The 25,798-nt window shown below is 31.5% G+C and overlaps 3 protein-coding genes and 1 non-coding gene across 5 annotated transcripts; 2 read left to right on the top strand and 2 right to left on the bottom strand.

The window, feature by feature from the left end:
* Nucleotides 1–5,963: 5,963 nt before the first annotated feature.
* On the top strand, nt 5,964–15,636 carry LOC139899398 (uncharacterized). Its single transcript, XM_071882223.1, has 27 exons — nt 5,964–6,135; nt 6,224–6,455; nt 6,577–6,719; nt 7,120–7,242; nt 7,329–7,475; nt 7,914–8,503; nt 9,195–9,316; nt 9,460–9,551; nt 9,931–10,153; nt 10,283–10,346; nt 10,493–10,641; nt 10,746–10,816; nt 11,308–11,481; nt 11,567–11,638; nt 11,751–11,855; nt 11,962–12,051; nt 12,148–12,223; nt 12,334–12,430; nt 12,541–12,610; nt 12,703–12,882; nt 12,974–13,096; nt 13,456–13,539; nt 13,683–13,867; nt 14,355–14,493; nt 14,613–14,672; nt 15,066–15,170; nt 15,411–15,636. The coding sequence occupies exons 1-27, from the start codon at nt 6,043–6,045 to the stop codon at nt 15,522–15,524; spliced, it is 3,723 nt and encodes a 1,240-aa protein (XP_071738324.1). The 5' UTR covers nt 5,964–6,042; the 3' UTR covers nt 15,525–15,636.
* Nucleotides 15,637–17,637: 2,001 nt separating this feature from the next.
* LOC139899397 (thiamine pyrophosphokinase 1) lies at nt 17,638–21,131 on the top strand. 2 transcript variants are annotated; one of them, XM_071882221.1, is made up of 6 exons: nt 17,638–17,953; nt 18,073–18,175; nt 19,408–19,480; nt 19,775–19,876; nt 19,963–20,212; nt 20,769–21,131. In XM_071882221.1, the coding sequence occupies exons 1-6, from the start codon at nt 17,803–17,805 to the stop codon at nt 20,888–20,890; spliced, it is 801 nt and encodes a 266-aa protein (XP_071738322.1). In that variant the 5' UTR covers nt 17,638–17,802; the 3' UTR covers nt 20,891–21,131. The 2 variants fall into 2 exon arrangements, with proteins under 2 accessions (XP_071738322.1, XP_071738323.1); XM_071882222.1 differs by having other exon boundaries at nt 17,819–17,953; nt 18,068–18,175; nt 20,769–21,130.
* A 281-nt stretch (nt 21,132–21,412) lies between these two features.
* TRNAV-AAC (transfer RNA valine (anticodon AAC)) lies at nt 21,413–21,486 on the bottom strand. The gene has a single exon. It is a non-coding gene; the product is annotated as a tRNA-Val (tRNA).
* A 1,538-nt stretch (nt 21,487–23,024) lies between these two features.
* On the bottom strand, nt 23,025–25,148 carry LOC139899396 (uncharacterized protein OsI_027940). Its single transcript, XM_071882220.1, has 6 exons — nt 25,004–25,148; nt 24,096–24,276; nt 23,840–23,993; nt 23,705–23,745; nt 23,433–23,607; nt 23,025–23,315 (listed from the first exon to the last, which is right to left on the bottom strand). Exons 1-6 carry the CDS (start codon nt 25,006–25,008, stop codon nt 23,236–23,238), a joined length of 636 nt encoding a protein of 211 aa, XP_071738321.1. The 5' UTR covers nt 25,009–25,148; the 3' UTR covers nt 23,025–23,235.
* Nucleotides 25,149–25,798: the final 650 nt, after the last annotated feature.

Below are 25,798 nucleotides of genomic sequence, written 5' to 3'. Positions count from 1 at the left end.
AATCGCAAGAAGAAGAAACGAAAGGACAAAGCTCTGAAATAGAAATTTGAGTATAAATCGCAGCAAATATGGGGAGAGTATTAACTGGGGATAACAATGATTATAGAAAACAGAAGCAAGGACTTCAAAATATAAAGGAGAAAATAAATCTGATAACCACACATAAATTACAAACCGTGTATATCAATGTTTATCGCAACATAAAGACACGGAAGAATTAAACACACTATAATTCCGAGGGCGAAGTAGAAGAACACAGATTCCTCAGGTGGAAGTTGGAAAAGGAGAATGATTGTTGAGATAGTAACGATAAGGACAAGAATCAGAACTGGATTAAGCATTTTCACAGCCTTTTGAGTTTGGGAATTTAGTATAGGAGTGGTAAAGACAATGGAACGGAAGAAGTTCATTTATAGTGAGAATACCAGACAAAGTAATCGAGACAAATGATCGCATTTAATTATAGAGATCTTAATTTCCATAAACCCCGAAGAATAAGATCTTATAGATTTCCAAGATTTTCTTTAAATCCCTTGAATTCCGGAATTCAACCATGATAACGTCAAAAGTTAAGGCAAAACTTTAGTTCTCAATTCATTCCTTTTGGGGAAGCTTCACTCGTACTCTTCAAGTATCGAATTGTTTTATCTATATTACTCAATAGTGATAAAACTCTATATACCAACTCATAATCGTCATAAAAACATTTCATTTGATTAGCCATAACGACCACGATCAAATTTCGGGACGAAATTTCTTTAACGGGTAGGTACTGTGACGACCCGGGAATTTCCGACCAAATTTAAACTTTATCTTTATATTAATCCGACACGATAAGCAAAGTTTGTTAAGTTAAATCTTGAAAATTTTAAAACTGTATTCATACATTCATTTAACCTCGACCAAATTCCAATGATTCACGAACCATTAAACGAACATAATTGATTATATATGAATACATGTATATATTATAACTTGATAACATTAGCGAGGTATTAAGTATAAATACTTTACAATATAGTATTTGGTTCTATATGTTTGTTGAAGAAATTTCATAGTAATAAATTGATGTAGTTTTCAACTGTACTAAAACACTTTTCCATATAACATGACTTGTCTATCTAAACTGCCTTTGAATAAATAAACGTAAGTTGAAATATTGGTTGTAACGTGTATTTAAAAGTATTCATTAAATATATATGTTTTCAAATTAAGTATACGGTAGTAACACCCGCCTAGTGACGCATTTGATAAAAAAAAAAAACGATTAGTACTTGTATCCATTTAAATTCTTAAAAAGAAAAATGTTACGCGCTAAACTATTTTCCTAAATAAAATAAAAATAAACTTTGAAAAATAAATAGTTTTGAAAAACTAAATATTATATTAGATGAAAGATTTTGGATACAAATTTATATTCCTAAAAATGTATCTATATATTTTAACCTCGTCATAAAACGTCTCAATTTAAAATAAAATATTTTGGTAAACAACGAGTCACTGATTTATAGAAGCAAATGACCACGACACTCAAATTTTATAAGATATATTTTCATAAAGTATTTTTTTATAAATAAATCAAATTATTATTAAAGGTACACGTCGCGTAACGTAAAAGGCTAGTTTTCTAAACGTACGAGAGTGCGCTCGAAAAATCGAAAGTGGTACATGAGTCATGAGACCACGTCCGTGTCATTTTTATAAAAATTATATTTTTACTACGCACGTAAATATAATATAATATTTAATTAATTCTAAAGATTAAATATATTATATATTAATTAATATATAAACTAATCTATATTACGTACCATATGTGTAATATGTGTAAAGAACTAGTGTCGGCAAAATTCTTGTGAGTGCATATGAGCTGTAATGGTCGCATGGGGTATAATTGGGGGAGAGGTCTTATAAAACGCACGGGTTCCATTTTCATTCATATTCTATCTCTCTCTCTCGTAGTATATGTATGTTTATATTATTATTATTATTATTATTATTATTATTATTATTATTATTATTATTATTATTATTATTATTATTATTGTTATTATTAATATTAAGATTATTAATTTTATTATTTTTAGTATTAAGTATTAATAAGCGATATTATTAGTAGTATTACATAAAATACTACGACGAGGTCATGAACGAGTAATTTCAAAACTGGGTTCGAGTAGGATAGGGCTAAGGAAATTATGGGTTATAGCTATGGAGGTGATGGGTATGGTTCATGGGTGTGCTCATGAGGTCAATTTAGTGTTTATCATCTCCGTTGCGTCTACGTACCTTTTCTGCAATATTGAACCTCAATATTGATACGTGAGTACTCGTAAATTAATTTTTACATATCAATAGTGTATCCTTGACTAGTGCTTGAGAATATAGGATTATGCATTCTTATATTTTTGATATTGCCCTTAGATAGGTTATGTCGAATCTCGAATTAATTACACCTGTGATTGAGATAAGGTATAAGATATGCATGTCCTTGGAAAGCTAGCGAAAAATTAAGAACTTTTCCTTTAGATGTCGAATGGTTTCGATGAACGGATTAGGAGTTATAGTCAATTGAATTTTTTGTAAAAATGATTATTATTATCGTCGTTCTAGTTTTATCAAATTATTATTATTATTATTATTTGTATTATTATTATTATCAATAAAAAGTATTATCATTAAAAATTGTTATTTTTATTACTATCGTTAAAGTTATTATTATTAGAACAGTTATCATAATATTTATTATTATTAGTATTATTATAATTAAACTAATATTAGTAACACTTAATTATTATAATTTACTATTATTATCACTAAAATGAACGCGACATAAAAGACGATTTAAAAGCTGCTAACAAATCAATTAGGAAATAATAAGTATGAGTATCATGATGAAATTTAAAATATTATAAGAAAATGATTTAGATAAAATTATCGTTGTTCATTATTTTTATCACTATTATTATTAAAAATATTAATTTTTACAAAAGTTATTATTTTTAATAGGAATATCATTGTTAATATAAATTTCACTAATATCATGAATTAGAATTATCATTTCTCATAATATCATTTTGGTAAATACAAAAATTAATATTTTTAATAATAGGATAATAATAATTATTATTACAAAATACTACAACTTTTACCTACTAATATTATCAATGTTATTTTATCAAATAAATATGTAATACAAATAATATAATTACTTTAATAAAACCTATCATAATATCTTTACTAAACGAACTTTATAAGATATGTCAAAGTATATTTTTATATAAAATTTTATTATATTATTACTCTAATAAATCTTTTAAAAATATTTAAAAATATAAAACGACGATATTTAAAATATATAATAATCATTTATAAATTTTGGAAATTATTTTTGAGTCAAATTAACTTTTGTAAACCTTTGCATATTAGTCTCGAGCATTAGGATTGTGGTACACTATGACTTGACTTAAATTATTAGACAAATATTGACCAACATATAAAAATACATAATTAATATAGGTTCGTGAATCCGAGGCCAACCTTACAATTGTCCAATGATGTTATATGTATTTTTACTACGAAATACAGTATGGTGAGTTTCATTTGCCTTTTTACCCTTTATATTTTTGGGCTGAGAATACATGCGCAATTTTTATAAATGTTTTACAAAATAGACACAAGTAATCGAAACTACATTATATGGTTGAATTATCGAAATCGAATATGGCCTTTTTTATTAAGTCTGGTAATCTAAGAATTAGGGAACAGACACCCTAATTGACGGGAATCCTAAAGATAGATCTATCGGGCCCAACAAGCCCCATCCAAAGTACCGGATGCTTTAGTACTTCGAAATTTATATCATGTCCGAAGGAGGATCCCGGAATGATGGGGATATTCTAATATGCATATTGTTAAGGTCGGTTACCAGGTGTTCTATCCATATGAATGATATTTTTGTCTCTATCCATGGGACGTATGTTTATGAGAAATGGAAATATGAAATCTTGTGGTCTATTAAAATTATGAAATGATTATTTATGTTAAACTAATGAACTCACCAACCTTTTGGTTGACACTTTAAAGCATGTTTATTCTCAGGTATGAAAGAAATCTTCCGCTGTGCATTTGCTCATATTATAGATATTACTTGGAGTCATTTATGACATATTTCAAAAGACGTTGCATTCGAGTCGTTGAGGTCATCAAGATTATTATTAAGTCAATTATAGTTGGATGTATTATGAAATGGTATGCAGGTCGTCAACTTTCAATGAAATGAAAGTTTGTCTTTCAAAACGAATGCAATGTTTGTAAAATGTATCATATAGAGGTCAAGTACCTCGTGATGTAACCAACTATTGTGAATCGTTTATAATCGATGTGGACTTCGTCCGGATGGATTAGGAAAGGGTCTCTACACTAGAACCCTAATTTGGAAGAGCCGTTTTGGCGATTCCAGTGCATAAGGGAGATCATGCTCGATCTCCCCTGGCCAACCGATGTTTCTCCGTTTAAATCAATTGTAAGTGTAACGTTTATATTAATAATATTGATTTATGTTTGATTCATCGTGTTTATCTCTTCCGTCTTTGATTTTGCTCGAATATGGTTGTTAATGATCCTTAATTGGACCAACAACGGTGACTTTCAATAATGAACATTGGTAAAAGTAAAGTTAGTAGATAACAAAAATTACCAGCAAGTATCATACCTCTGCTTTGAATCAGCACCCATTCAACTTGAATCGACAACCAAAACATCATAAAATTACAAAACTAAAAATCAACACCCTAATTTCAATAAACATAAAACAAAAAATAATAATCTAAAGTAAATCAACTAACCTGTATTTGGAAGAATTCTTCAAAAAGTAAAAATTAGGGCAAAATCGACTAATCCAATACTAAACTGTTATTGAGGCTTCTCTGAAAGAATGATGAAGAGTTCGTCTAGTTATTGAGGCATTTGTAACAATTAGAAGTGAAGATGATGATTTTTTTTGATAAAATGAAGATTCAATCGTCTAGATTGAAAGCAGAGGTATGATAATGTTAGATTGTACAGCTGGAGGTGAAGAGTGAAGAGGAAGAGGAGGCGTGTTTTTTGTCTAGGGTTTTTTTGAATGAAGCGTGCAAAAGTCTAACCAAGTGAATAGAGAAAGATGATGAACGATTTAAAAATCAAATTATTGAATGAAGAGAAGAAACCCTAATCTGAAAGGAAAAAGAATAAGCTGTTGAGGATTCGTTAGGAGATGTGTACAACTAAAAAAGAAACCCTAAAAGGAAGAAGAGGAAGAAACTGAAGAGAGGAGGCGTGATAGAGAAAATGTCCGACTGTGCTCATGCTTTTTATATATCTCAAACAGAAAATTACAGAGTAATAATGTATTTAAGCTATTAAATAATTAGTTACTATAAGTACAATTTTTTTAATTATAAAATACTTAGGATTAATGACATCATTTAAGTGATCTATATTTTTTCTTTTTATTTTTTCTTAATAAATGAATTAACCTAATAATAATATCATTATTATAGGATTTTAATAGAAACTATAAATTATTATGATATTTTTTTATAATATATATATATATATATATATATATATATATATATATATATATATATATATATATATATATATATATATATATATATATATATATATATATATATATATATATATATATATATACTTATTCCATTATACTACATAAAGTCTACAATATTATTTGAGATATCTAGAGTATTCATTTTTGTAATTTAATTAATCAATAAGATAATCTATTGATAAAGAATGAAATTTTTATTTTTTATTATTTTTTAAATTTTGTTAAATATCTTTTATCTATAACTCTATATATATCTATATATCTATATCTATACTTTTTTATACTTTTAAACGCCGTATATCTATATCTATAGCTCAGCTATAATTTTGTTATTTTAAATCTATAAATTACAGTTTTGTCACCAGATTTTGCCCTCTTTTTCCTCTTCACAATCCTCCGCAACCGAATTCCGCAACAAATTAACGATGGTTGAAACACGCCGGAGTTCATCATCATCTTCAAAACGTACCTTATCATCACCATGTTCATCTCCAATTTCTACAGGCAAAAGATCTAAGGTATCCCCCAATCCTAAAACCTCATTTTTTCTAAAAAAAACCTAATTTTTATTTTCTAATTTTACAATTACGTGATCGGTTGTTATAGGCGTCGGAAACGGCGGCATCTTCATCGACTACCGGTACGCCGGCGGAGCCAATTGAAACGGTGGTTAAGGAATCCGGTGGATGTGAGTCGCAAGAACAGGAGGTCCGATCATCTGATCCATTGTGTAAGAAAGATTCAGATGCTTGTGAAGAAATTGCCGGTGTTGATGTACCTGAAAAGTCACCGGTTGGTCAGGTGGACGGTCAGCCGTTAGTTTCTCCTATTTCTCTAGGTTTGTTATGTTTTCTATTTCATTAAAGATATATTTTTTTTTCTAAAAAAGATATTATATGTGTAGTTGTTTGTGAAGTTATTGTTTTTTTTATTTATTTATTTGAATTGATATGTATTAGGTGATTCATTGATTGATGTTGAGAAGACGAAGCTGAAAGCGAACTGTGGTTCGACTTCGACTGCATTGAATAGGGCGAAGAAACGGCCGTCAAAATCGAATCTTGGTGTTGCTTGGGGAAAACTTCTTTCCCAGTGTCCTCTGGTAATTTTTTTTTTTTAAGAAAAGAATTTAGTACTGCATCCAAGTTTGAAATTTTAAGCCATTAGTGGTGAAAATGGTACAAAGAATTATGGGTACAGTTCAGCTTTATTGGGGGTTTTTGGAAAAATATTATGAAAAACTAATAAAGGTTGTGGAAGAGATAGTAATTGGGTGTGTGCATGTTAATTTTGCTATTATAAGTAGCAGCAGCAGCCAAATTGATTAGCTTTTCGTTAAATGGTCATGCAAGTTCGAGGATTTGTTTGAATGTGCTTTGATATAAGTTGCAACTATTACTTTTGATGGTGTTGAGTATGCTACAGATGTTAATTATTTTGATTAAGTAATGATTGATATATGGTCTGTGCTGATTTTAATTTGTACTTTGTCTGGTGTCCAGAATCCTCATATTGTTATGGATCGTCCGATCTTTACGGTTGGTCAAGGACACCAATGTGACTTGTTTCTTAGTGATAAATCTGTTAGTAAATCGTTGTGTAGCTTGAAGCACATTGAGGCACAGGTACTCTCATTTCACTTACTATTTTTTTATTTAGTTTAATTTGTTTGTTGCACGTCTTATCTATGTGAATCTCTTCATGTGATTAGCAAGGAGGTGCACCAATTACTTTACTTGAAATTACCGGGGGCAAAGGTGTGGTCAAAGTCAATGGCAAGGTTTGCTCCAAAAGTTCAACTTTACCACTTCGAGCTGGCGATGAAGTCATTTTTAGCTCTTCAGGGAGACATGCTTATGTATCCTCTACAATGTTGATTTTAATCGTGTGCTATACATACAGTCTAATACTCCCTCCGTCCCAGATTAATTGATTAATGGTCCAGTATTCCTTTTCGGGTTGTCCCAAATTAATTATCCACTTCCAAAAATGGAAAGTAAATTTAACAAAGGTTACAATATTGTCCCTAATGAATTAATTAAATTACAAAAATGAGAGACCTTTCTAATTAATTGATTGAGGGTAAAACTGTAAGGTAAGAAAATAGTACATAAAAAGTACAGTATAATGACATTTCTTAAACTGTATGTTTTTTATCCGAGGACAATTAATCTGGGACGGAGGGAGTATATGTTTACGTCTTGATGTGGTCATGTTGACCCATTTACTTCTGAGTGCAGTTGACTTGCCTTGTGTTTAATTTGTATGTGAAGCGATTTTCTTAACAAATGACCAGATATTTCAGCAGCTATCGAATGATTATATAGCTGCTGACGTGGCACCGTCTGTAAGTGTGTTCGAAGCACACGGATCATTAAAAGGATTACAGTTAGAAACAAGATCTAAAGATCCATCTGCAGTTGCCGGAGCTTCAATATTAGCATCGTTATCGAACATCCAAAAAGAATTATCCCTTCTTCCATCGTCTTCTCATAAAGGCAAAGGTGTACAAACCGTAACTGCAAAACCACCTTCTGCTGACGTGGCACCCTCTGTAATTGACACTGAAATGAAGGATGCATCTGATCCCAATAATACTATTGCTGCTGACGTGGCACCTTCTGCTGATGTGGCAGCTGGAAATGTTTCTGCAGCAACTCATGAATTAAGACAGCTGTTGCGTATGCTTGCGGGATCATCTGCTTCGGAGTTTGACATTGTGAAAATTCTTGATGAGGGTAGAGAAATACGAGAACTGATTAAAGATAGTGATCCTCCGATTTCGTTATCTGCAAGGCGTCAAGCGTATAAGGATAACTTGCAACAAGGAATTCTTGATTCTGAGAAAATTGAAGTTACATTTGACGAGTTCCCTTATTATTTAAGGTGCGAACATTGACTCCCTTTTTCCTATATTGTCTTAATTGTCTTTATCGTTGTTTTTGTTTTTTATTTTGTTGTGTTTTTCTATACTTAGTTATCGTGAATCCTCAATTACATCTCACAATGTTTAGAATGCATCTGAATTATATATGTTGAAATTATCTTTTCACGCACATTGATCCATGGCTACTTTCGGCCTTGACAATATGTGATCATACAATCCCCGTCAAAGAATTTTTTTTCGTTTTCTTAAAAGTATTTGATGATTGAGAAGTTATATAATTTCAATGCATTCGTTTTAGATGAATAAAATGTTGTGAGTTTGTTGCGACTATAATTCATATACATAAGTTAGAATATTGATCTGTTTACTATGCAAGCAAAATATATAAATACTATAGAAGATCCCTATATTTTAATATGCATATACATTACTTGACATTAAATTTTGAAACTGCTAAAAATCAGTTTTTTGATATAACAAAAAAACACAACTTCAATGCATTTTATTTCATGGTAACTGTCTTTAATATCAGATCATCTTTTACAATTGAGAGATTTGTTGCTAAGTGTGAGCTTCTAATATGCATATGATTATGTTACTTTTTAACATGTGGTATAAGTATCCAAGTAATTATTGTCATTATCAGTAATTATGTATCATTTTTAATAATCGTTTTTTCTCGACCTACAGTGAAACCACAAAAGGAGTGCTTATTGCTTCCACATATATACCTCTAAAACGTAATGAGTTTGTGAAGTATGCCTCTGATCTGCCTACTTTGTGCCCCAGGATTCTCTTGTCTGGTCCTGCAGGTTTGTCCTTTAATATGTTCTTCAAAAAGGACCTAACTTTTGATTTTTGTTTACCTTTTTTTTTTGTGCTCTACCACAGTATTTTAATATTATAATATTATATCAACACCTAACTTTAACGCAAGCACACTTATACCCTACAGGTTCAGAAATCTACCAGGAAAAGTTGACCAAGGCTCTAGCGAAGCATTTTGGTGCTAGATTGCTTGTGGTCGATTCTCTTCTATTGCCTGGTGTAAGTCTTCTATTTTATTATTCAAAGTCTTTTTAATACTAACTACATATCAACGCTTTACATATTGCATAAAACTATGATTCGAAAGGACATATTTTTTATTTTCATCATTTTCTATTGAAGATACACCTATCATTGGAAAAAAAATATATTCTATCGTCATCTTTGTCACACTAACGGACAATTATGATTTGGGTCAACTCAATATGATCTGACATTTACAGAACATACTGCTAAATATTTATAGAAATTTTATAAAGGGAAAAATGGGTCAATTCAATTTGACTCGAATTGTTCGGAGCTACACAGAATTTTCATATTTGAACAATCTGATCCGCTCATGTTGTCACCTTCTTGAGTAAATCTTTTCTGATACCAGGGATCAGCTGCTAAGGAAACAGACACGTCTACAAAGGAGAGTGGTAGGCATGAAAGAGTAAGCGTATTTCCTAAACGCGTATCACATTCAGGGGTTATTCACTCTAAGAAACCAACATCAAGTGTTGAGGCTGATATAATTGGTGGGTCCACTACTGGCTCTCATGCTCAGCCAAAACAGGAGGCATCTACTGCATCATCAAAATCATACACTTTCAAGAAAGGTATACATATGTACATATAGGATGTAAAGTATATATAAAAGAAGTTTTTTTTTAATACTTACTCAATTATATATTAAAATGACCATTCCATTAGTGATTCCAATGTGATAATATTGTTAATGCATGCAGGTGATAGAGTTAAGTATGTGGGTTCCTTGTCATCTGGTTTTTCGACTCTGCAGACACCCGCAAGGTATGTTATTTGATGGTTTTGTAAAAGTCTCAGATAGATTTGTAAAAGTCTCAGATAGATACACACCTTAATTTGATAGTTTAAGACTTCTCTTTTTTTTTGGTATTATTTTAAATAAATATAAATGTGTCAACTCGATTTGTCAGGGGACCCACATATGGGTATAAGGGCAAAGTGCTACTTGCATTTGAAGATAATGGCTCTTCCAAAATTGGAGTTAGATTCGATAGGTCAATTCAAGAAGGCAATGATCTTGGAGGAATTTGTGAGGAAGATCATGGTTTTTTCTGTTCTGGTAATGATCTGAAGATAAATATTGGATATTAATCATCTAGTTCTCATTCGTATCTGTTTTAATGTAAATGTTTTTTCTTTTTTTGTCATGAATTTTATGCGCAGCTGATTCGTTACGCCTTGATTCTTCGAGTGCCGATGACATCGAGAAGCTTGCCATCAATGAACTGTTTGAGGCAAGTTTAAACTCAACACTATTTTCTTTTCTTCTTGGTTTTTGCATCTAGTTGATTACTTGTTGAACCTTTCTTTGGTTATTTTCCAAATCTTTTTTAAAAATTATGTTAGGGGACAAAAGTTGTATTCGTAAGTGATTAGTATAGTATATCTGATGATTGTTTTAGTATAACAGAATAGAATTGCAACAATACGCTTAAAAAACCGACAAAAATAATACGCTTAAAACACCGACAAAAATAGTGTTTTCACTTGCAATGTTTCACTGTACTCTAAAAGTTGTGTTATAAAACAGAACATAAAGAAGAAAAAAGGAAATAATTTTGAAGACATTTAGTTAAACTATAACTTATGACAGCTACATATTTGAGGCAATTATCTAATTTGGATACTAACATAGATTTTTTTGGTGACTTGCATATAATAAAGTTGGTTTAGAAATTAGTTGGCTAATTCGAAAAGCGCACTTTTTTTTTTCTTTTTTTTGCAGGTTGCCGTTGAAGGAAGTAAAAAAAGTTCGTTGCTTTTGTTTCTGAAAGATATCGAGAAATCGATGTTGGGAAATCCGGAAGCCTATGCTTCTTTCAAGAATAAGCTCGAGAGTTTACCTGGAAATGTCATTGTCATTGCTTCACACACTCAAGTCGATAGTCGTAAGGAGAAAGTAAGTCGCCATTATTTTAGTCTTTTTTAAATTTTTTATACTATTTTTTATTTGTCTGTTGATATTTTATTGTCTTAACTTGCAGTCTCATCCTGGAGGATTATTGTTTACAAAGTTTGGTAGCAATCATACGACGTTACTTGACCTCGCTTTCCCGGTATGCATTATAGATTTTGATCTGTCTTGAATCGCAGATACACACATATGCATATTTGCATAGTAATTATTTACATCATATTGTTAAAACAATTGTGTTAAAATATATTCAGGATAATGGTTTTGGAAGAATGCATGATAGGAGCAAAGAAGCCCCTAAAACGATGAAGCAACTTACTCGCCTTTTTCCAAACAAAGTGACTATACAGTTGCCTCAGGTAAGCAAAAACACTTTCATACTTATGTGGTGTTTAATTTAATTTAAATTAATTATTAATTATTAGTGCTTATGGACTTCATTTAATCATATTAAAATCATGGTAGGACGAGTTGCTACTCGCAGACTGGAAGCAACAGTTGGACCGTGACATAGAAACACTGAAATCGCAGTCGAATATTATCAGCATCCGTTCTGTCAGTTTTGCCATTCCTTTTTTTTTATTTCTGCATTTTTTTTTTAACTGTATATAAAAAATGCCACCTCTAATGATTATGATTACATGATTTCAGGTTCTGAACCGTGTAGGTCTTGATTGCCCCAACCTTGATGCATTGTGCGTAAAAGATCAAACGTTGACAAATGAAAGTGAGTACATCTTTTTTTTTTTTTTTTTTTTTTTATTTTAAATTCTTAACATGTTCTCATTTCAATTGTATACTTATCGACTATTGTTGGCTTTAATTTTTTTTTAATAGGTGCGGAGAAAGTTGTTGGATGGGCCTTGAGTCATCACTTTATGCAGAGTTCCGAATCTTTTATAAAGGACGCTAAACCGGCGATATCTAACGAAAGGTGGCATGTTTATTGGATATTCAAATTAAATAGAAAATCCAAACATCCCTTAATCTAGATGTATTTTAATTACTTCTTATTTACTCACTGTTTCATATTGTGGACTGTAGTCTCGAGTATGGGATCAACATACTGCAAGGTACTCAAAACGAAAATAAAAGTTCTAAGAAGACCCTCAAGGTGAAGATAATACATGAATCTTTTGTTCAATCATTATTATTAATAATGTTGTTATATTAATGAGTACTAATCTTTTAATCTCTAATGTTTAGGATGTGGTTACTGAAAATGATTTTGAGAAAAAACTCCTTGCTGAAGTTATCCCTCCTAACGAGCTCGGCGTTACGTTTGAGGATATCGGAGCTTTAGAATCTGTTAAAGAAACCCTAAAAGAGTTGGTTATGTTACCTCTTCAGCGGCCCGAATTGTTTTGCAAAGGGCAGTTAACAAAGGTAGGAACACAAGCATAACAATAATAATGTTTAATGTTGTAAAATAGATTAAGATGTTTGTTAATCTGACAAAAAAGTTGTTAATTTTCAGCCTTGTAAAGGAATTTTGCTCTTTGGACCCCCTGGTACTGGTAAAACGATGCTTGCAAAAGCTGTTGCAACTGAGGCAGGTGCAAATTTTATTAACATATCGATGTCAAGTATAACCTCAAAGGTATGTCACTCTTTACCTATTATTATTTTGATATTGGGAGCATCTGTTCGATAACATAAACGTTTAAAGTACTCAATTATGTTTTGTTCAAGTGGAAATTGGCCAGGTCAGGTTGGCCAACATCTTATAATCCTATAAACATTTTTACGAATGGTTTTACACGTTTCTTGATAAAATGATGCGGAGGTTGTATGCATATTCAAGTAGACGTTTGGTGACTTTTTAACCTATTTGACCCGTTACCCGTTTAACCACTACCATCAATAAAACACAATCAAATGGACTTGTTCATTAGTAAATTTATCAGTATTGATTTTATAGTAGAATGTAACTAATCTTTATGATGCTTTTATTTGTAGTGGTTTGGTGAAGGAGAGAAGTATGTAAAAGCAGTTTTCACCCTTGCTAGTAAAATTTCGCCCAGTGTTATTTTTGTTGACGAGGTTAGTACATATTGTTAAGTACTTCTGAATAATTTGTCATTATGTTACGGCATTCAAACATAGTGATATTCATTGTTGTATCCTTTTTGGGACCAAGACTATTTTCATATATGAAAGTTGTATGTATATGTTTGTGATAATAGGTGGACAGCATGTTGGGAAGACGTGAAAATCCGAGTGAGCATGAGGCGATGCGTAAAATGAAAAATGAGTTTATGGTGAACTGGGATGGTTTACGTACAAAAGATAAAGAACGCGTACTTGTGCTCGGAGCAACCAATCGGCCTTTTGATCTTGATGAAGCTGTAATTAGGAGACTACCTCGCAGGTATCATTGGATTTTATAATTTCTTCATTTCATCATTTTGGTTTTTTAATTTATATATATCTTTTGAAAACTGAACTATATATATATATATATATATATATATATATATATATATATATATATATATATATGTATGTATGTTATATATGTATGTATGTATATATGTATGTATGTATGTATGTATGTATATATATATATATATATATGTATGTATGTATATGTATGTTACTGTATCATTGGATTTTATAATTTCTTCATTTCATCATTTTGGTTTTTTAATTTATATATATCTTTTGAAAACTGAAATATATATATATATATATATATATATATATATATATATATATATATATGTATGTATGTATGTATGTATATGTATGTATGTATGTATGTATGTATGTATGTATGTATGTATGTATGTATGTATGTATGTATGTATGTTACTGTATCCCCTTGTTCTGAATTGTTTTTACTGTGGTGATTGCAGGTTAATGGTTAATTTACCCGATGCCGCAAACAGGGAGAAAATTCTAAAAGTCATATTGGCAAAAGAGGAATTGTCACCTGATATTGATCTCGAGGCAGTCGCTAATATGACTGATGGGTATTCAGGAAGTGATTTAAAGGTCTCACTTTTTTCTTTTTTTTTGCTTGATTATTTCTAATTTTTTTATTTTGTTTTGGTTTCTTTTAGTGTTCTTTTTGTTTTTTGTTTTGAGTATTTGTTTGTTTGTTCAAATTTCAGAATCTTTGTGTGACGGCTGCCCACTGTCCAATAAGAGAAATTTTGGAGAAGGAAAAGAAGGTTTGTGTTCTTGATTTCTATCTGTTATACCTATATTATGTTTATTGACAACGGGTCAACCGTAGAAATTTAGCAAAACATGAAATGGATTAAATGGTCGAAGAATAGGATTAGGAGGTCAAAAGTCACTTGTATTCATATACTTGCAAGTTACAATGTTCTAAGTTGTTTTACTAAAAGGAATTATTTAATTATTCTATAATACTAATGATGTTGTAATTGTATGTATTTGTAATCACATTCAATTTCGTTAGTTAAGTTACCAAGTATAATAAACGTGTTGGCTTTTCGGCTCAATCCCACCGACCCATAATGTTAACCCATTTTGACCTGTAATCCGATTAGCCAATATGTATTTTGGTTTTGATTGTATTATATATTTGAACTTTGCAGGATAAAGCATTGGCATTGGCTGAAAACAGACCAATTCCAGCTTTGCATAGCAGTGCAGATGTTCGTCCTTTGAATCTAGATGATTTTAAATATGCGCATGACCAGGTATATATATATATATTCTGCAAACAATAAGACACACATAAATAGGTTTTATAGATTTCAAGTGTAGATGTCAAAAAAGCCCATATAGTTGGCTTAACTTGTCGATCAAGCCGCTAATTTTAGAATGGTTTTTGTTGCATAAGTTACTGAAAAATACAGTTGGCTTAAATTGTTGATTAAGCTGATAATGTTGAAATAAATGGAAGTTTTATGTAGATGCTGATAACTTATGACCTGCAGGTATGTGCAAGTGTGTCATCTGAGTCATCAAATATGAACGAGCTTGTTCAATGGAATGAATTATACGGCGAAGGTGGATCCCGGAAGAAAAAACTACTCAGTTACTTTATGTAGACAATGTGTTATAAGTGTATAGCCCCTCATCCCTTTTGTTTACCTTTTTTAAGTAGTTTATTTGGGATAAAACTACGATGCTGATTAGGTTTTTTTATTTTATTTAATTTATCATAAAGTCCCATCCTGATGATACAAAATGACCTGTATCAATGGAAATTCCATTGCAGGTCATCACCCAAGAGTTTTTCTATTGCCCTTTTTGTTTGCATCGAGCCCCCCACGTGTATTTTATATATTTATTATTAGTCTATGATGGTTTTTCGAATCTAATAATTTTGCCCGACATAATTTCTTATGCATGTATATAGACTAACTAATCTACTTCATGACTGTCTGGTTGTGTATATATTGTGGCTGTACCTTAAGCCTTGGCACCTATGAACGTATAAAATAACAAGAGATGATTCCTAGTTACGCTGTAAACACTTTAAGCTTTACAGTTATTTGGTTTTTTATACAGCAATTAGGGATGAATAGTTCTTAATTGTTGGCATTAAAAATTAAGAAGTTGATTCACTAGCCCAGGGGTCATGAACTTCTTTGTCCAAGGAAGTAATGACGGTATAAAATTTTCTTGATGATCATTTTAAAGAGCTTATTATGAGTCTTTAAGTTTATGATTTTTAGAAGCTACAAAAAAGATAATTTTTGTTTGTTGAAATGGCATTAACTAAAAAGTAGAGTTATAAAAATCATCACTTATTAAAAAATAAGCTTCACATCTATAGCTTATATAAATAAATAGAGCTTATGAAATGTATGTTAAAAACTCACTATATGAAGTATGGAGTATTAGCAGTGTTGTAAATCTCGTTTTTAGAAGACAACCGAGACGAGATGTTCATCTTCCGAGATTTCTCGGTCAACGGGGTTAAACTTAGTCAAAACCACGATTTCTTAGATTTTCTTGCCAATTTGTAAGATTTTCTTGTAAAATTCTTAATTTATAAGATTTTCTCGCTCATTTCTCGGATATTTTTTTAAAATCTCGTAAAAACGTATATAAATATACATATATTTATGTTTTTATGTATACTTTTATTAAAAAGACTATAAGTCAACGTAAGTCAACGTCCGAGATCTCCCCGAGATTATTCCGAGATGCCGAGATCTCCCTAAAAAAGTCCAAACGAGATCTCCCCGAGATCCGAATTCTCCAACCTTGAGTATTAGTTTACATATTATTATTATTGTTGTCTTTTATAGTTAATTTATAACTTCCGTTTAAAAAACAAGCTTTAGATACAAAGTTTAATTATAAGCTCCAGCTATGAGTTGAGCTTCAACTAGTTTCACCCCAACACACACTTATTATTTACATTGCAAGTTTATGATTTATCAAAAAAAAAAAAAAAAAAAAAAACATGTTAATAAATTAGATTCTCATTTTAATTGATAATAATGTACCTTTAATATTTTCTATACATATTTTTTACTCGAAAATAACAAAAATTATACAATCAAGATTCATTCATACAAAATGAACGATCCGAACAAGAATACAACCATAACAATGTAATGTTCAAGACCTCTATTACAATGTGATATTATTAAGATTATTATTATTAAGATTAATCTTGCCGTTCAAAAAAAAAAAAAAGAAAAAAAAAGATTATTATTATTAAGATGTAATTTGGTTCATCAGAGTGTAGCAATATCTCCCCTTTAATTGTTTTAACTTTACTAGGGTTAGGTTGTACAAGACGTAACATTTTAGTTGTCTCAATGGATGTTGTGTTAAATCATAATATCCTTCAAGTAGACTTGTTTCTTATCATTTGTAACTTATTCGATTTTTTGAATCATTTATTTTCTAATTCATTGTTTCAAAAAAACTAAAGTCATGGAGATATCTTCTGAGAGTTGATAATCATAATTTAATTTAAATTAGTATTAATACTTTGTTGAATGATTTAGCCCGTCATTACTATTTTATAATGTAAACATATCACATATTATTATTATTAACCTCTCATTTGCGTGCAAGTATTACATTTTTGACTTATGTTTCATCAAAACAATAAAAAAACTATAAACAAACAAATGAACGAACTTGATAACCCTTTCTACACTTATTTCACATCCATATAAAACTAGCAAATATTTCTGTTTTCAACGTGTATCAACATACTAACGCGTATTATTTCTTCTTCTTCCTTCTTGAAACTACAACTATCAATCAATAAACAATCAATAAATTTAAACCGACAGATCCCATTCATTTAATTCCCACCGTATATTAATTTCAATAAAGATATAGTTTTTCTTCAATCTAATGGCCGAAAACTTAACCATGATTCATTCTTCAACTTTCTTATTACCGCCGCCGATTACCGCCGACGGAAAACACTCTTTTCCGGCCACTTACGCCCTGATAATTCTTAATCAGCGTCTTCCTCGTTTTTCACCTTTACTTTGGGAACACGGTAAGTCTTTCATGACTCATGTACACGTATACGTATATTGTTAATCATATATATAGGTAAAGTTATGATTTTTATGATGGGTTTTTAATTTTGATTGTTGGGTTATTGATGTAGAGCAGCAACAATTCGTGTGTGTGCTGATGGAGGAGCGAATAGGTTGTTTGATAACATGCCGGAGTTTTGTGATCATAAAGATGATGATGTCACCATCATTCAAAAAAGGTTTGTTTATTGTAATCATTTGAGTGCCTTTTAGGTGTTTGATGTAATGCTTCTGAGAGTTTATGTGTTAAAATGTTAGTTTGTGTAGCTTTTTGTATAAAGGTAAAGTGTGGTGTGGGGTTTAGCAACTTTTTTAAGACTTGTAATAATTGTAGTACATTATGGTATTATTAAACTTTCTACAATAATCATCCTAATAAAAGTGAGTGTGCATCTACTAACATATGTTTTCATCTACACTAAATGGTTGGGTTTTAGGGTTCCTTTTGATTTTTAGGAAGAGAGTTTTAGGTGCGTAACATGTGGCATATCGTCTCATATTTTCGTGTTGCGGTGAATTAGAATTCTGAGAAACCTGTGCCTTTAAGTTGTGGGTTATTATATCTAACCATGATTGTAAGTTGATTCGGCAATTATAAGGCCAATTTAGTACTTTTACCTTTGAGTATTGCAGTGGTGATAGGTGACCACTTAACCAACACATAGTTGGTCAAACATATGGACCCATGTATGGACAGTGTTGTAAAAAACCCGATTACTCGACGATTAATCCCCGATTAATCATTTTTAGAAGCAATCCGTTCCGATTTCCGATAATCCGTTTAATTAAACGATCAACGTCAATTAATGGATCAAAATCGAATCTGGTAATCAAAGTCAGTCAAAGTAAAAAATGGTTAACATTTTAACATGAATTTAAACTAGATTTTTATAGTTTTGAAGCAAAATGAACAATTTTAGACAATTAAGTTAAAAATTATCTTTATATTTATGGTTTTTTTCTATAGTTACACATATAATTTTTAAAGTTTAATATTTAAATGTATACATTACAATCTGATTAATCTCCGAATTGCCGATTAATCCTTTTAAAGTCCCGACCGATTAATCCTCTAATAGCGAATTTTGCAACCTTGTGTATGGATATTACCTGTGGATCTTTTTGTTATAGAAATTTGAGTCTTTTACAAGTTGTGGTGCTGTGGGTTACTAATTACTTTTACCATAACTTTGGGTGATTTTTGGAAACAAAAATGATTTTGTATCTCTATGTATAATCAAGATATCCAAATCTGTTCGGGAACATATATTGCCTTTTTTATAGTAAAATGATAATTAATTGGTTAACTGCGTTGATTGTATTTTTATGAATTCATGTCCAATTAATTTTTTGAAACTGGAGTGTAATTGGAGTGGTTTCACATCTAATCTGAATATTGTGTATATTGTAGGTACAAGCCGGATATAATTAAAGGAGACATGGATTCAATTAGGCCAGAGGTTTTAAATTTCTACAAAGACCTGGTAAGCTGGATATAATCTTTATTTAAATATTTTGTATCAATCTTGCATAGTTTATACATGTCATAGTATGATTTAGGTGTCATAACGGGCAGCTCTGCAACGGGTAACTATATAAATGGATGACCCACCAACATTTTTTCGTCTATATTTTGGATTTTATAAAACTTAAATTTTATAATAATTACAAAATTAAAGCTTTTTTATAAAGCAATATTAGGGCTTTATACACTTGAGTATACTTTCTGCTATTTCTAACCATTTATTACTCAATTTGCCTCGTATATCCAATTGCAGGGAACGCATGTTGTAGATAATTCTGATGACCAGGACACAACAGATCTACATAAATGCATTTCCTATGTTCGTGATCTCGTGCCCGATGATGTAAAGTCAAATGTAAGTATAATTCATTTGTCATTACACAATTATTTGTATCAGATTCGGATTATTTTTTAATGAATACAATGTTGTTTGGGTCGCAGCTTTGCATACTTGTTGCTGGTGCACTTGGGGGAAGGTTTGACCATGAAATGGGAAACGTTAACACTCTCTGCCGCTTCTCAACGACCCGAATAGTTCTTTTATCGGATGATTGTCTTATTCAGCTTCTTCCTGGTAACCGCATTCATAAGATCCATATTCAATCTTCGGTTGAGGGCCCACATTGTGGTCTTATTCCCATTGGTACCCCTTCGGGAAGTTCTACTACTACTGGGCTACAATGGAATCTCGGTAAGTGGATGTGTCAAAATGGGTGGTTGGGTAACAAATACATAATGGTGCGGGTATAAATTAATCATTTAGTGTAGGAGTTATTTTAGGGTGCGTTTGATTACCTCTTATCGTTGGAATGCTTAATCATTTGAGCGGGTTTGTTTTTCACCTCTGAATGATATATGGTCTGAATGATGTATGGTGCTGAATGAGGTCAAATAATCTCTTAACCATTGAGCACATAAATGTTACGTAGTATCCTCTTTAAATTATATCAAGAACACTTATTAAACAACTAATTCTTTATTTTATTCATGCAAAAGGTTAATAAGGAAATTTTACATCTTACACATTGTTCGTTAAAGATGATCTATTGATTATCAAACATGTTATTCTCATTCAGAACCAACTTCATTCAGAATCTTTGAATCATTCCGACAATGAACCATCCAACGCTTAATTATTCAGTTTTATCAAACGCACCCTTACTTTATTCGACCCGTATGAGTTAGTATATACAGTTTGGTATTTGTTTACCTGTGAATCATACTTAACAAATTTTGTTTGGTTACAGATAATACTGAAATGAAATTTGGAGGTCTAGTGAGTACGTCAAATATCGTAAAAGAAGAGACTGTAACCGTTCAATCTGATTCTGATCTTTTGTGGACGATATCTCTTAAAAAGCAGTCATGAATATGAAATAGGCACGCTCCATGATCGTCAACTTTGTTTGTAGGTGTACAATATTCTGTTTCATCAATAATTTCTTACGTCCTATCTTCTATTCATTCGATAGATAATTCTACTAATTATTATTATTTTTTTGCGTGACAACAATGTAATACTTAGAATCTATGGATTATAGGCTTACTATTTCGAAATCTTTGAACCGTATGGCTCAATTGTTGCTTTTTGTTGCTGAAATATAATTGATTTATCCATTTTAGTTGGTTAAGACATGGAATGCAGTTTTTCAGAATATTCTGTATGAGCATTTATCAATAGTAAATTTTACTAAACAATTCTTTGTAAATTAAATCACGTTTTATATAATTTGAATGTGAAAATGATGCTTACGACTTTGATTTTGTTTTTTTAAAGTCTATTTAATTTGTGGGAACTCTAGACAACTAAAGGGAATTTTGCTCTATTATTTGTGAAATGAAAAAGAAAAAAAATAAACATCGTCTCGATATCAACTAGTAGAAAAAAAGATGGCTTCGCCCGGGTTCGAACCGGAGACCTTCAGTGTGTTAGACTGACGTGATAACCAACTACACCACGAAACCTTTTCGACTTATTTATAATGTCTGTTAACTTATTAAAAAGGTGGTAAATATATGTATTTCTGGTTCTAACTTCGGAGTTCTCCTTTTAAATCACCGATGTTGTTACATAGACACCTTGGTATTATTAGTATTTTTAATTATTAATCATTATTACTAGCATTGTTATCCATACATAGACACCTTGGTATTATTAGTCACTAAATATAATTGGGCCCATTTAAGAACCTCTTTAAATTTTGATCATAAATTCACTACTAAATGAGACTAACTGACGATATATCTTTTCTCAAGTAGTACATGAATAATGACAGTTGCTAGATGGAGCAAATAAGAAGATGATTAAAGATAATTAGTTTGCAGAAAAAATTACACCGTTGGTACCTGTAGTTTGTTTACATTTTCTTGACAACGCCTAAACTTAATTTTTGCACAGTTGGTTGCTAACTTTCGTGGTTGGTACCCCAACCTAACTTCCGTAAGTTTTTAATGTTAACCCCTCACATCTGCCACGCATGTGAGGGCAAATTCGTCCCTTTAAATAATTTAGTCCATATAAAAACAATTCACAAAATGCCATGTTGTGAAGTGTAATTACATCTTTACCCAGGTATTTATTTGTAGTTCAAATTTGGTTTGCCTTTTAGATTATAGATCATAAGTCTTTACAAAATTGATTCTTTGTAGCCAGTTGTAGCAGTACCATCCTTTATATGTGCGGATGCGTTTAACAAAATGCTGCCGTTTTGTACGTGATTTGCAGCAGGGTGTATGATCTGGATGGTTGTGGCCGAGGTTCTACCAGATGCGTTTATAATGTTGTAACTTTTTATAATGTTTTTATTGGAAACCTCCCCATCTCATGTTGCATCTACAGCTACACTTTCTGTTGCTTCTATGCAAGCTCTCGGCGTTATGCTCCAAAACTTTGACCTTAACTACAAGTTACTTGTGGTAGATGTCAAAAACTACATACTTTTTTGGTTTATAACACACGGAAGTTCGTCAGTGTTTTTTAATTTTATATTATGCAACATACAGTCCATTCGTGGGTGTTTTAACTAGTCTTTCTTATGATCAGTTTGGAAATAAAGACATGAAATTTCCATGTGCACTTATATGGACTACTGGACTAAATTATTTATAGGGACACATTTGCCCTCACATGCGTGGCACATGTAGGAGTTAACATTAAAAACTTAACGGAAGTTAAGTTGGGATACTAATCATGAAAGTTAGGCGAAGCTTAGGTACCAACCGTGCAAAAAATCAAGTTTAGGTGTTGTCAAGTAAGTGTAAACAAACCACAAGTATTAACAACGTAATTTTTTCTAGTTCACAAATTGCTATGAACATGTTTAGTCATTACAAAGCTTGAGCAACAAAGTGAGCTAACCAGACAGTTTGAAGTTCTAGAAACAGACCCAAAACGTCACTCCTAAGACTGGACAAAAGCATCAGTAAAATATCCTAATTGCAGCAACCACACAAGCAGCACCAGCAAACAAAATATGAACAGACAGAAAAAGGCATCACAACCGAAAGCGAAACAATCAGAATGTTCATATATCATAAAACCGATACTAATATTACAACACTCAAAGTTCAATATTAAAAGGGATAGCAGTATGGTTTCTACCCACAAACAAGTAGAAATCATGTTTTTGGTCCAACTAAAATGTTTGCAAATATCATCCAAACTCAAGTTCACATCAATAAGTTCAACGTGTGCGCCTTATGAGTGGATTAAATTTATGTGCTTGGTGGAGCAGCTTCAGTCGCCTCTTCGGCTGCTTTGCTAGTCACAGCTGGCTTTGTTTCCACTTCTTCACCTAAAACCAGTCATACCACATTTAATCATTTTATACAAACTGTTTAACTGCAAATTTGCAAACTAGTTATTATACAATTTAAGTTTTGTAAATAAATAGGTTAAAACGAATAGTTACCTTCATCATCACTATCCGCATCATCACCGCCCATAAACTGACTCATGTCTGGCATGCCTTCCATTCCGGGCATCCCCATACCTCCCATGCCGCCCATTCCCGGCATCCCCATGCCGCCCATTCCAGGCATTCCCATGCCGCCCATACCACCCATGCCGCCCATATCTCCAAATTTCTGTAACAAGAAAAAAAAAACATTTTAACAAAAATAAAATAAAGTTATTAGATAGGTGTAACAAAATTTACAAGGTGATTTAGGTCAAACTCCTTACCGAAAAATCCATTCCTCCCATGTCAAGATCTGCAGCAGGACCTGAAACAAGAAATAATATAACATTTGTCCCAATCAAAAGAGTTAGTAACGATATATATAACATGAATATATGATATAATTATACATAGCATACCAGCATCATCATCTTCGTCTACCCATTTGTCCCAATCAACTTTAACGTAATGCGGGGTCTTCGCATCACCACCCAAAAGCTTGTTCCACCATTTAGGCTCTGCTTTCTCCAAAATACAGAATACACTTCTCTCACCTATATTAATTTTGCTCTCCTATATATAAACAATAACAAAAAGGGTAAGATATAAATAAAAATCGAGATTAATGTTTCAATCGGGACTTAAGAAATTATATAAGCAGAAAGCTAAGTATACCTCTACGTTAACTTTGTCGAAAAGCTCGAGCTTTAGGTCGTAATCATGCTGACCAGCTTTAGCAGTAAATGAAAATACTCCTTCAGGAGCAAGATTCACTTTGGCATCTTTTGTATCAGCCAATACCACAGTGATAAAAACTTTGTCTTCCCTCTGGGCCCACTTAATTTCAGGATGACGACTACAAAGGTCGAAAGTACTTAAAAAATTAGTTCGTTCTAGTAAACAGAAACACACACGATAGAACGGGTATAATACCCTAATGACTTATGAAGATAAATGGACTAAACGTGTTATGAAATTCGGTAACAGCTTATAATCTTTTGAGGGTTCACACATATAGTAATCAAGCACTTAAAATCAAGACCACAAACCAAATACAAACAACACTGTCACAATGAAACATATTAACCAAATAAACCAATCGTCATTATAATTTGTTACCTAAATTCCATATTGCAATTTAAAAAGCCAATTTTTAGAGCCACAAATGCTAATTAAACATCTAACTTTTAAAACCCCAAAACACAAGTACACTGTCTAATCATCACTAAAATCTCAAATATAAATCTCATATATACTCTTAATAACAAATATGCACAAATGCTGAAGCATAGTAAATAATTTTAAAATCCCAAATCAAGTTACCAAAATCCTTAAATTACTAATGATCCAGTCCAGTTCATCTCTCAAAATCCCTAATTTACTAACAACTGCAAATCAGTCAATACAATACACATCTGTAAATCAAGCAACAAACTTTACATAGCCCCACAAAAAAAATACTTAAAGAATAAAAATAGAGTTAATAATCAGATAAGATAATGTAAAAAAAAAGAACAACTCGTTGTAAAAAAAAATGAAATTAAATCAGATAAAAAGTAGGATGAACATGAGAAGAAGATTACCTCATATTTGTTTGTTTAGATTTAGATGACGAAAGAAAGCAAGAAAAGAAAACCCTAGAAACGCAGTTTAGTTTCTGAGCAAATAACAATTATTGATATTGATATGATATTGTTCTTAAACCCTTGAAAAAGTTCCTACCGTGTAGGTGGACTACGTTGGGCTTTTTCATGATGAGAAATGGTTAAAAATAAAATTAAGCCCAGTTATTTTGGGCTAGTTAAAGTTATTCAATGGGATATTGCCTAAAATACACTTTTTTTTTTTTTTAAACTTTTATCACAAAATACACTTTTTAAAAAAAATTGTCAATATACACCATTAAGGCGACCAAGACTTTGGTCGATCACCATTATAACATGGTTGACTGCGTAGTCGACCAACCCTAACAAGGTAGTCGACCGACCATTACAAGGTGGTCGACCACTTTTATTCGAACAAAAATTGGGTCGACTACCATTATATCATGGTTGACTACGTAGTCGACCAACACTAACAAGGTAGTCAACCAACCATTACAAGGTGGTCGACCATGATATTACTTTGCTGGAAAAAAAATTTGTGGTGAACTGGTGAGGGTGGAAAGTTGTACCAAAACAGCTGGCCATGTATACAAATCCATTAAACAATTTTGTAAATAAATAAATATGCAGATACTTAACCAAATCATCACAGTTACATATTTGCAGGTAATGAGTTGTTCAAATCCATTAATGTAGTTGTGTTCTAAATCACTTCGTGAAGCTATCTGCAAGTTTTGAAGATCTAACTTGAAGAATCGAGCTAGAATTTCAAAG

The sequence above is a fragment of the Rutidosis leptorrhynchoides genome, chromosome 3 (genome assembly GCF_046630445.1).
Source record: "Rutidosis leptorrhynchoides isolate AG116_Rl617_1_P2 chromosome 3, CSIRO_AGI_Rlap_v1, whole genome shotgun sequence".
NCBI lineage: Eukaryota > Viridiplantae > Streptophyta > Magnoliopsida > Asterales > Asteraceae > Rutidosis > Rutidosis leptorrhynchoides.
Note: the sequence above shows the minus strand (reverse complement) of the source record. Positions and strands in the feature narration are given on the sequence as shown.

Excerpts from the sequence above, each read along its gene's own strand:
- LOC139899398 (XM_071882223.1), top strand. The coding sequence starts at position 6,043 with ATGGTTGAAACACGCCGGAGTTCATCATCATCTTCAAAACGTACCTTA. Across the intron at positions 13,097-13,455 it reads TGTCAAGTATAACCTCAAAG|TGGTTTGGTGAAGGAGAGAA; the intron begins GTATGTCACTCT and ends TTTTATTTGTAG. Across the intron at positions 13,540-13,682 it reads GTGTTATTTTTGTTGACGAG|GTGGACAGCATGTTGGGAAG; the intron begins GTTAGTACATAT and ends TTGTGATAATAG.
- LOC139899396 (XM_071882220.1), bottom strand. Across the intron at positions 23,746-23,839 it reads AGACGAAGATGATGATGCTG|GTCCTGCTGCAGATCTTGAC; the intron begins GTATGCTATGTA and ends TTCTTGTTTCAG. Across the intron at positions 23,316-23,432 it reads TGCGGATAGTGATGATGAAG|GTGAAGAAGTGGAAACAAAG; the intron begins GTAACTATTCGT and ends GACTGGTTTTAG.
- LOC139899397 (XM_071882221.1), top strand. The coding sequence starts at position 17,803 with ATGGCCGAAAACTTAACCATGATTCATTCTTCAACTTTCTTATTACCG. Across the intron at positions 19,481-19,774 it reads TAAATTTCTACAAAGACCTG|GGAACGCATGTTGTAGATAA; the intron begins GTAAGCTGGATA and ends ATCCAATTGCAG. Across the intron at positions 20,213-20,768 it reads TGGGCTACAATGGAATCTCG|ATAATACTGAAATGAAATTT; the intron begins GTAAGTGGATGT and ends GTTTGGTTACAG.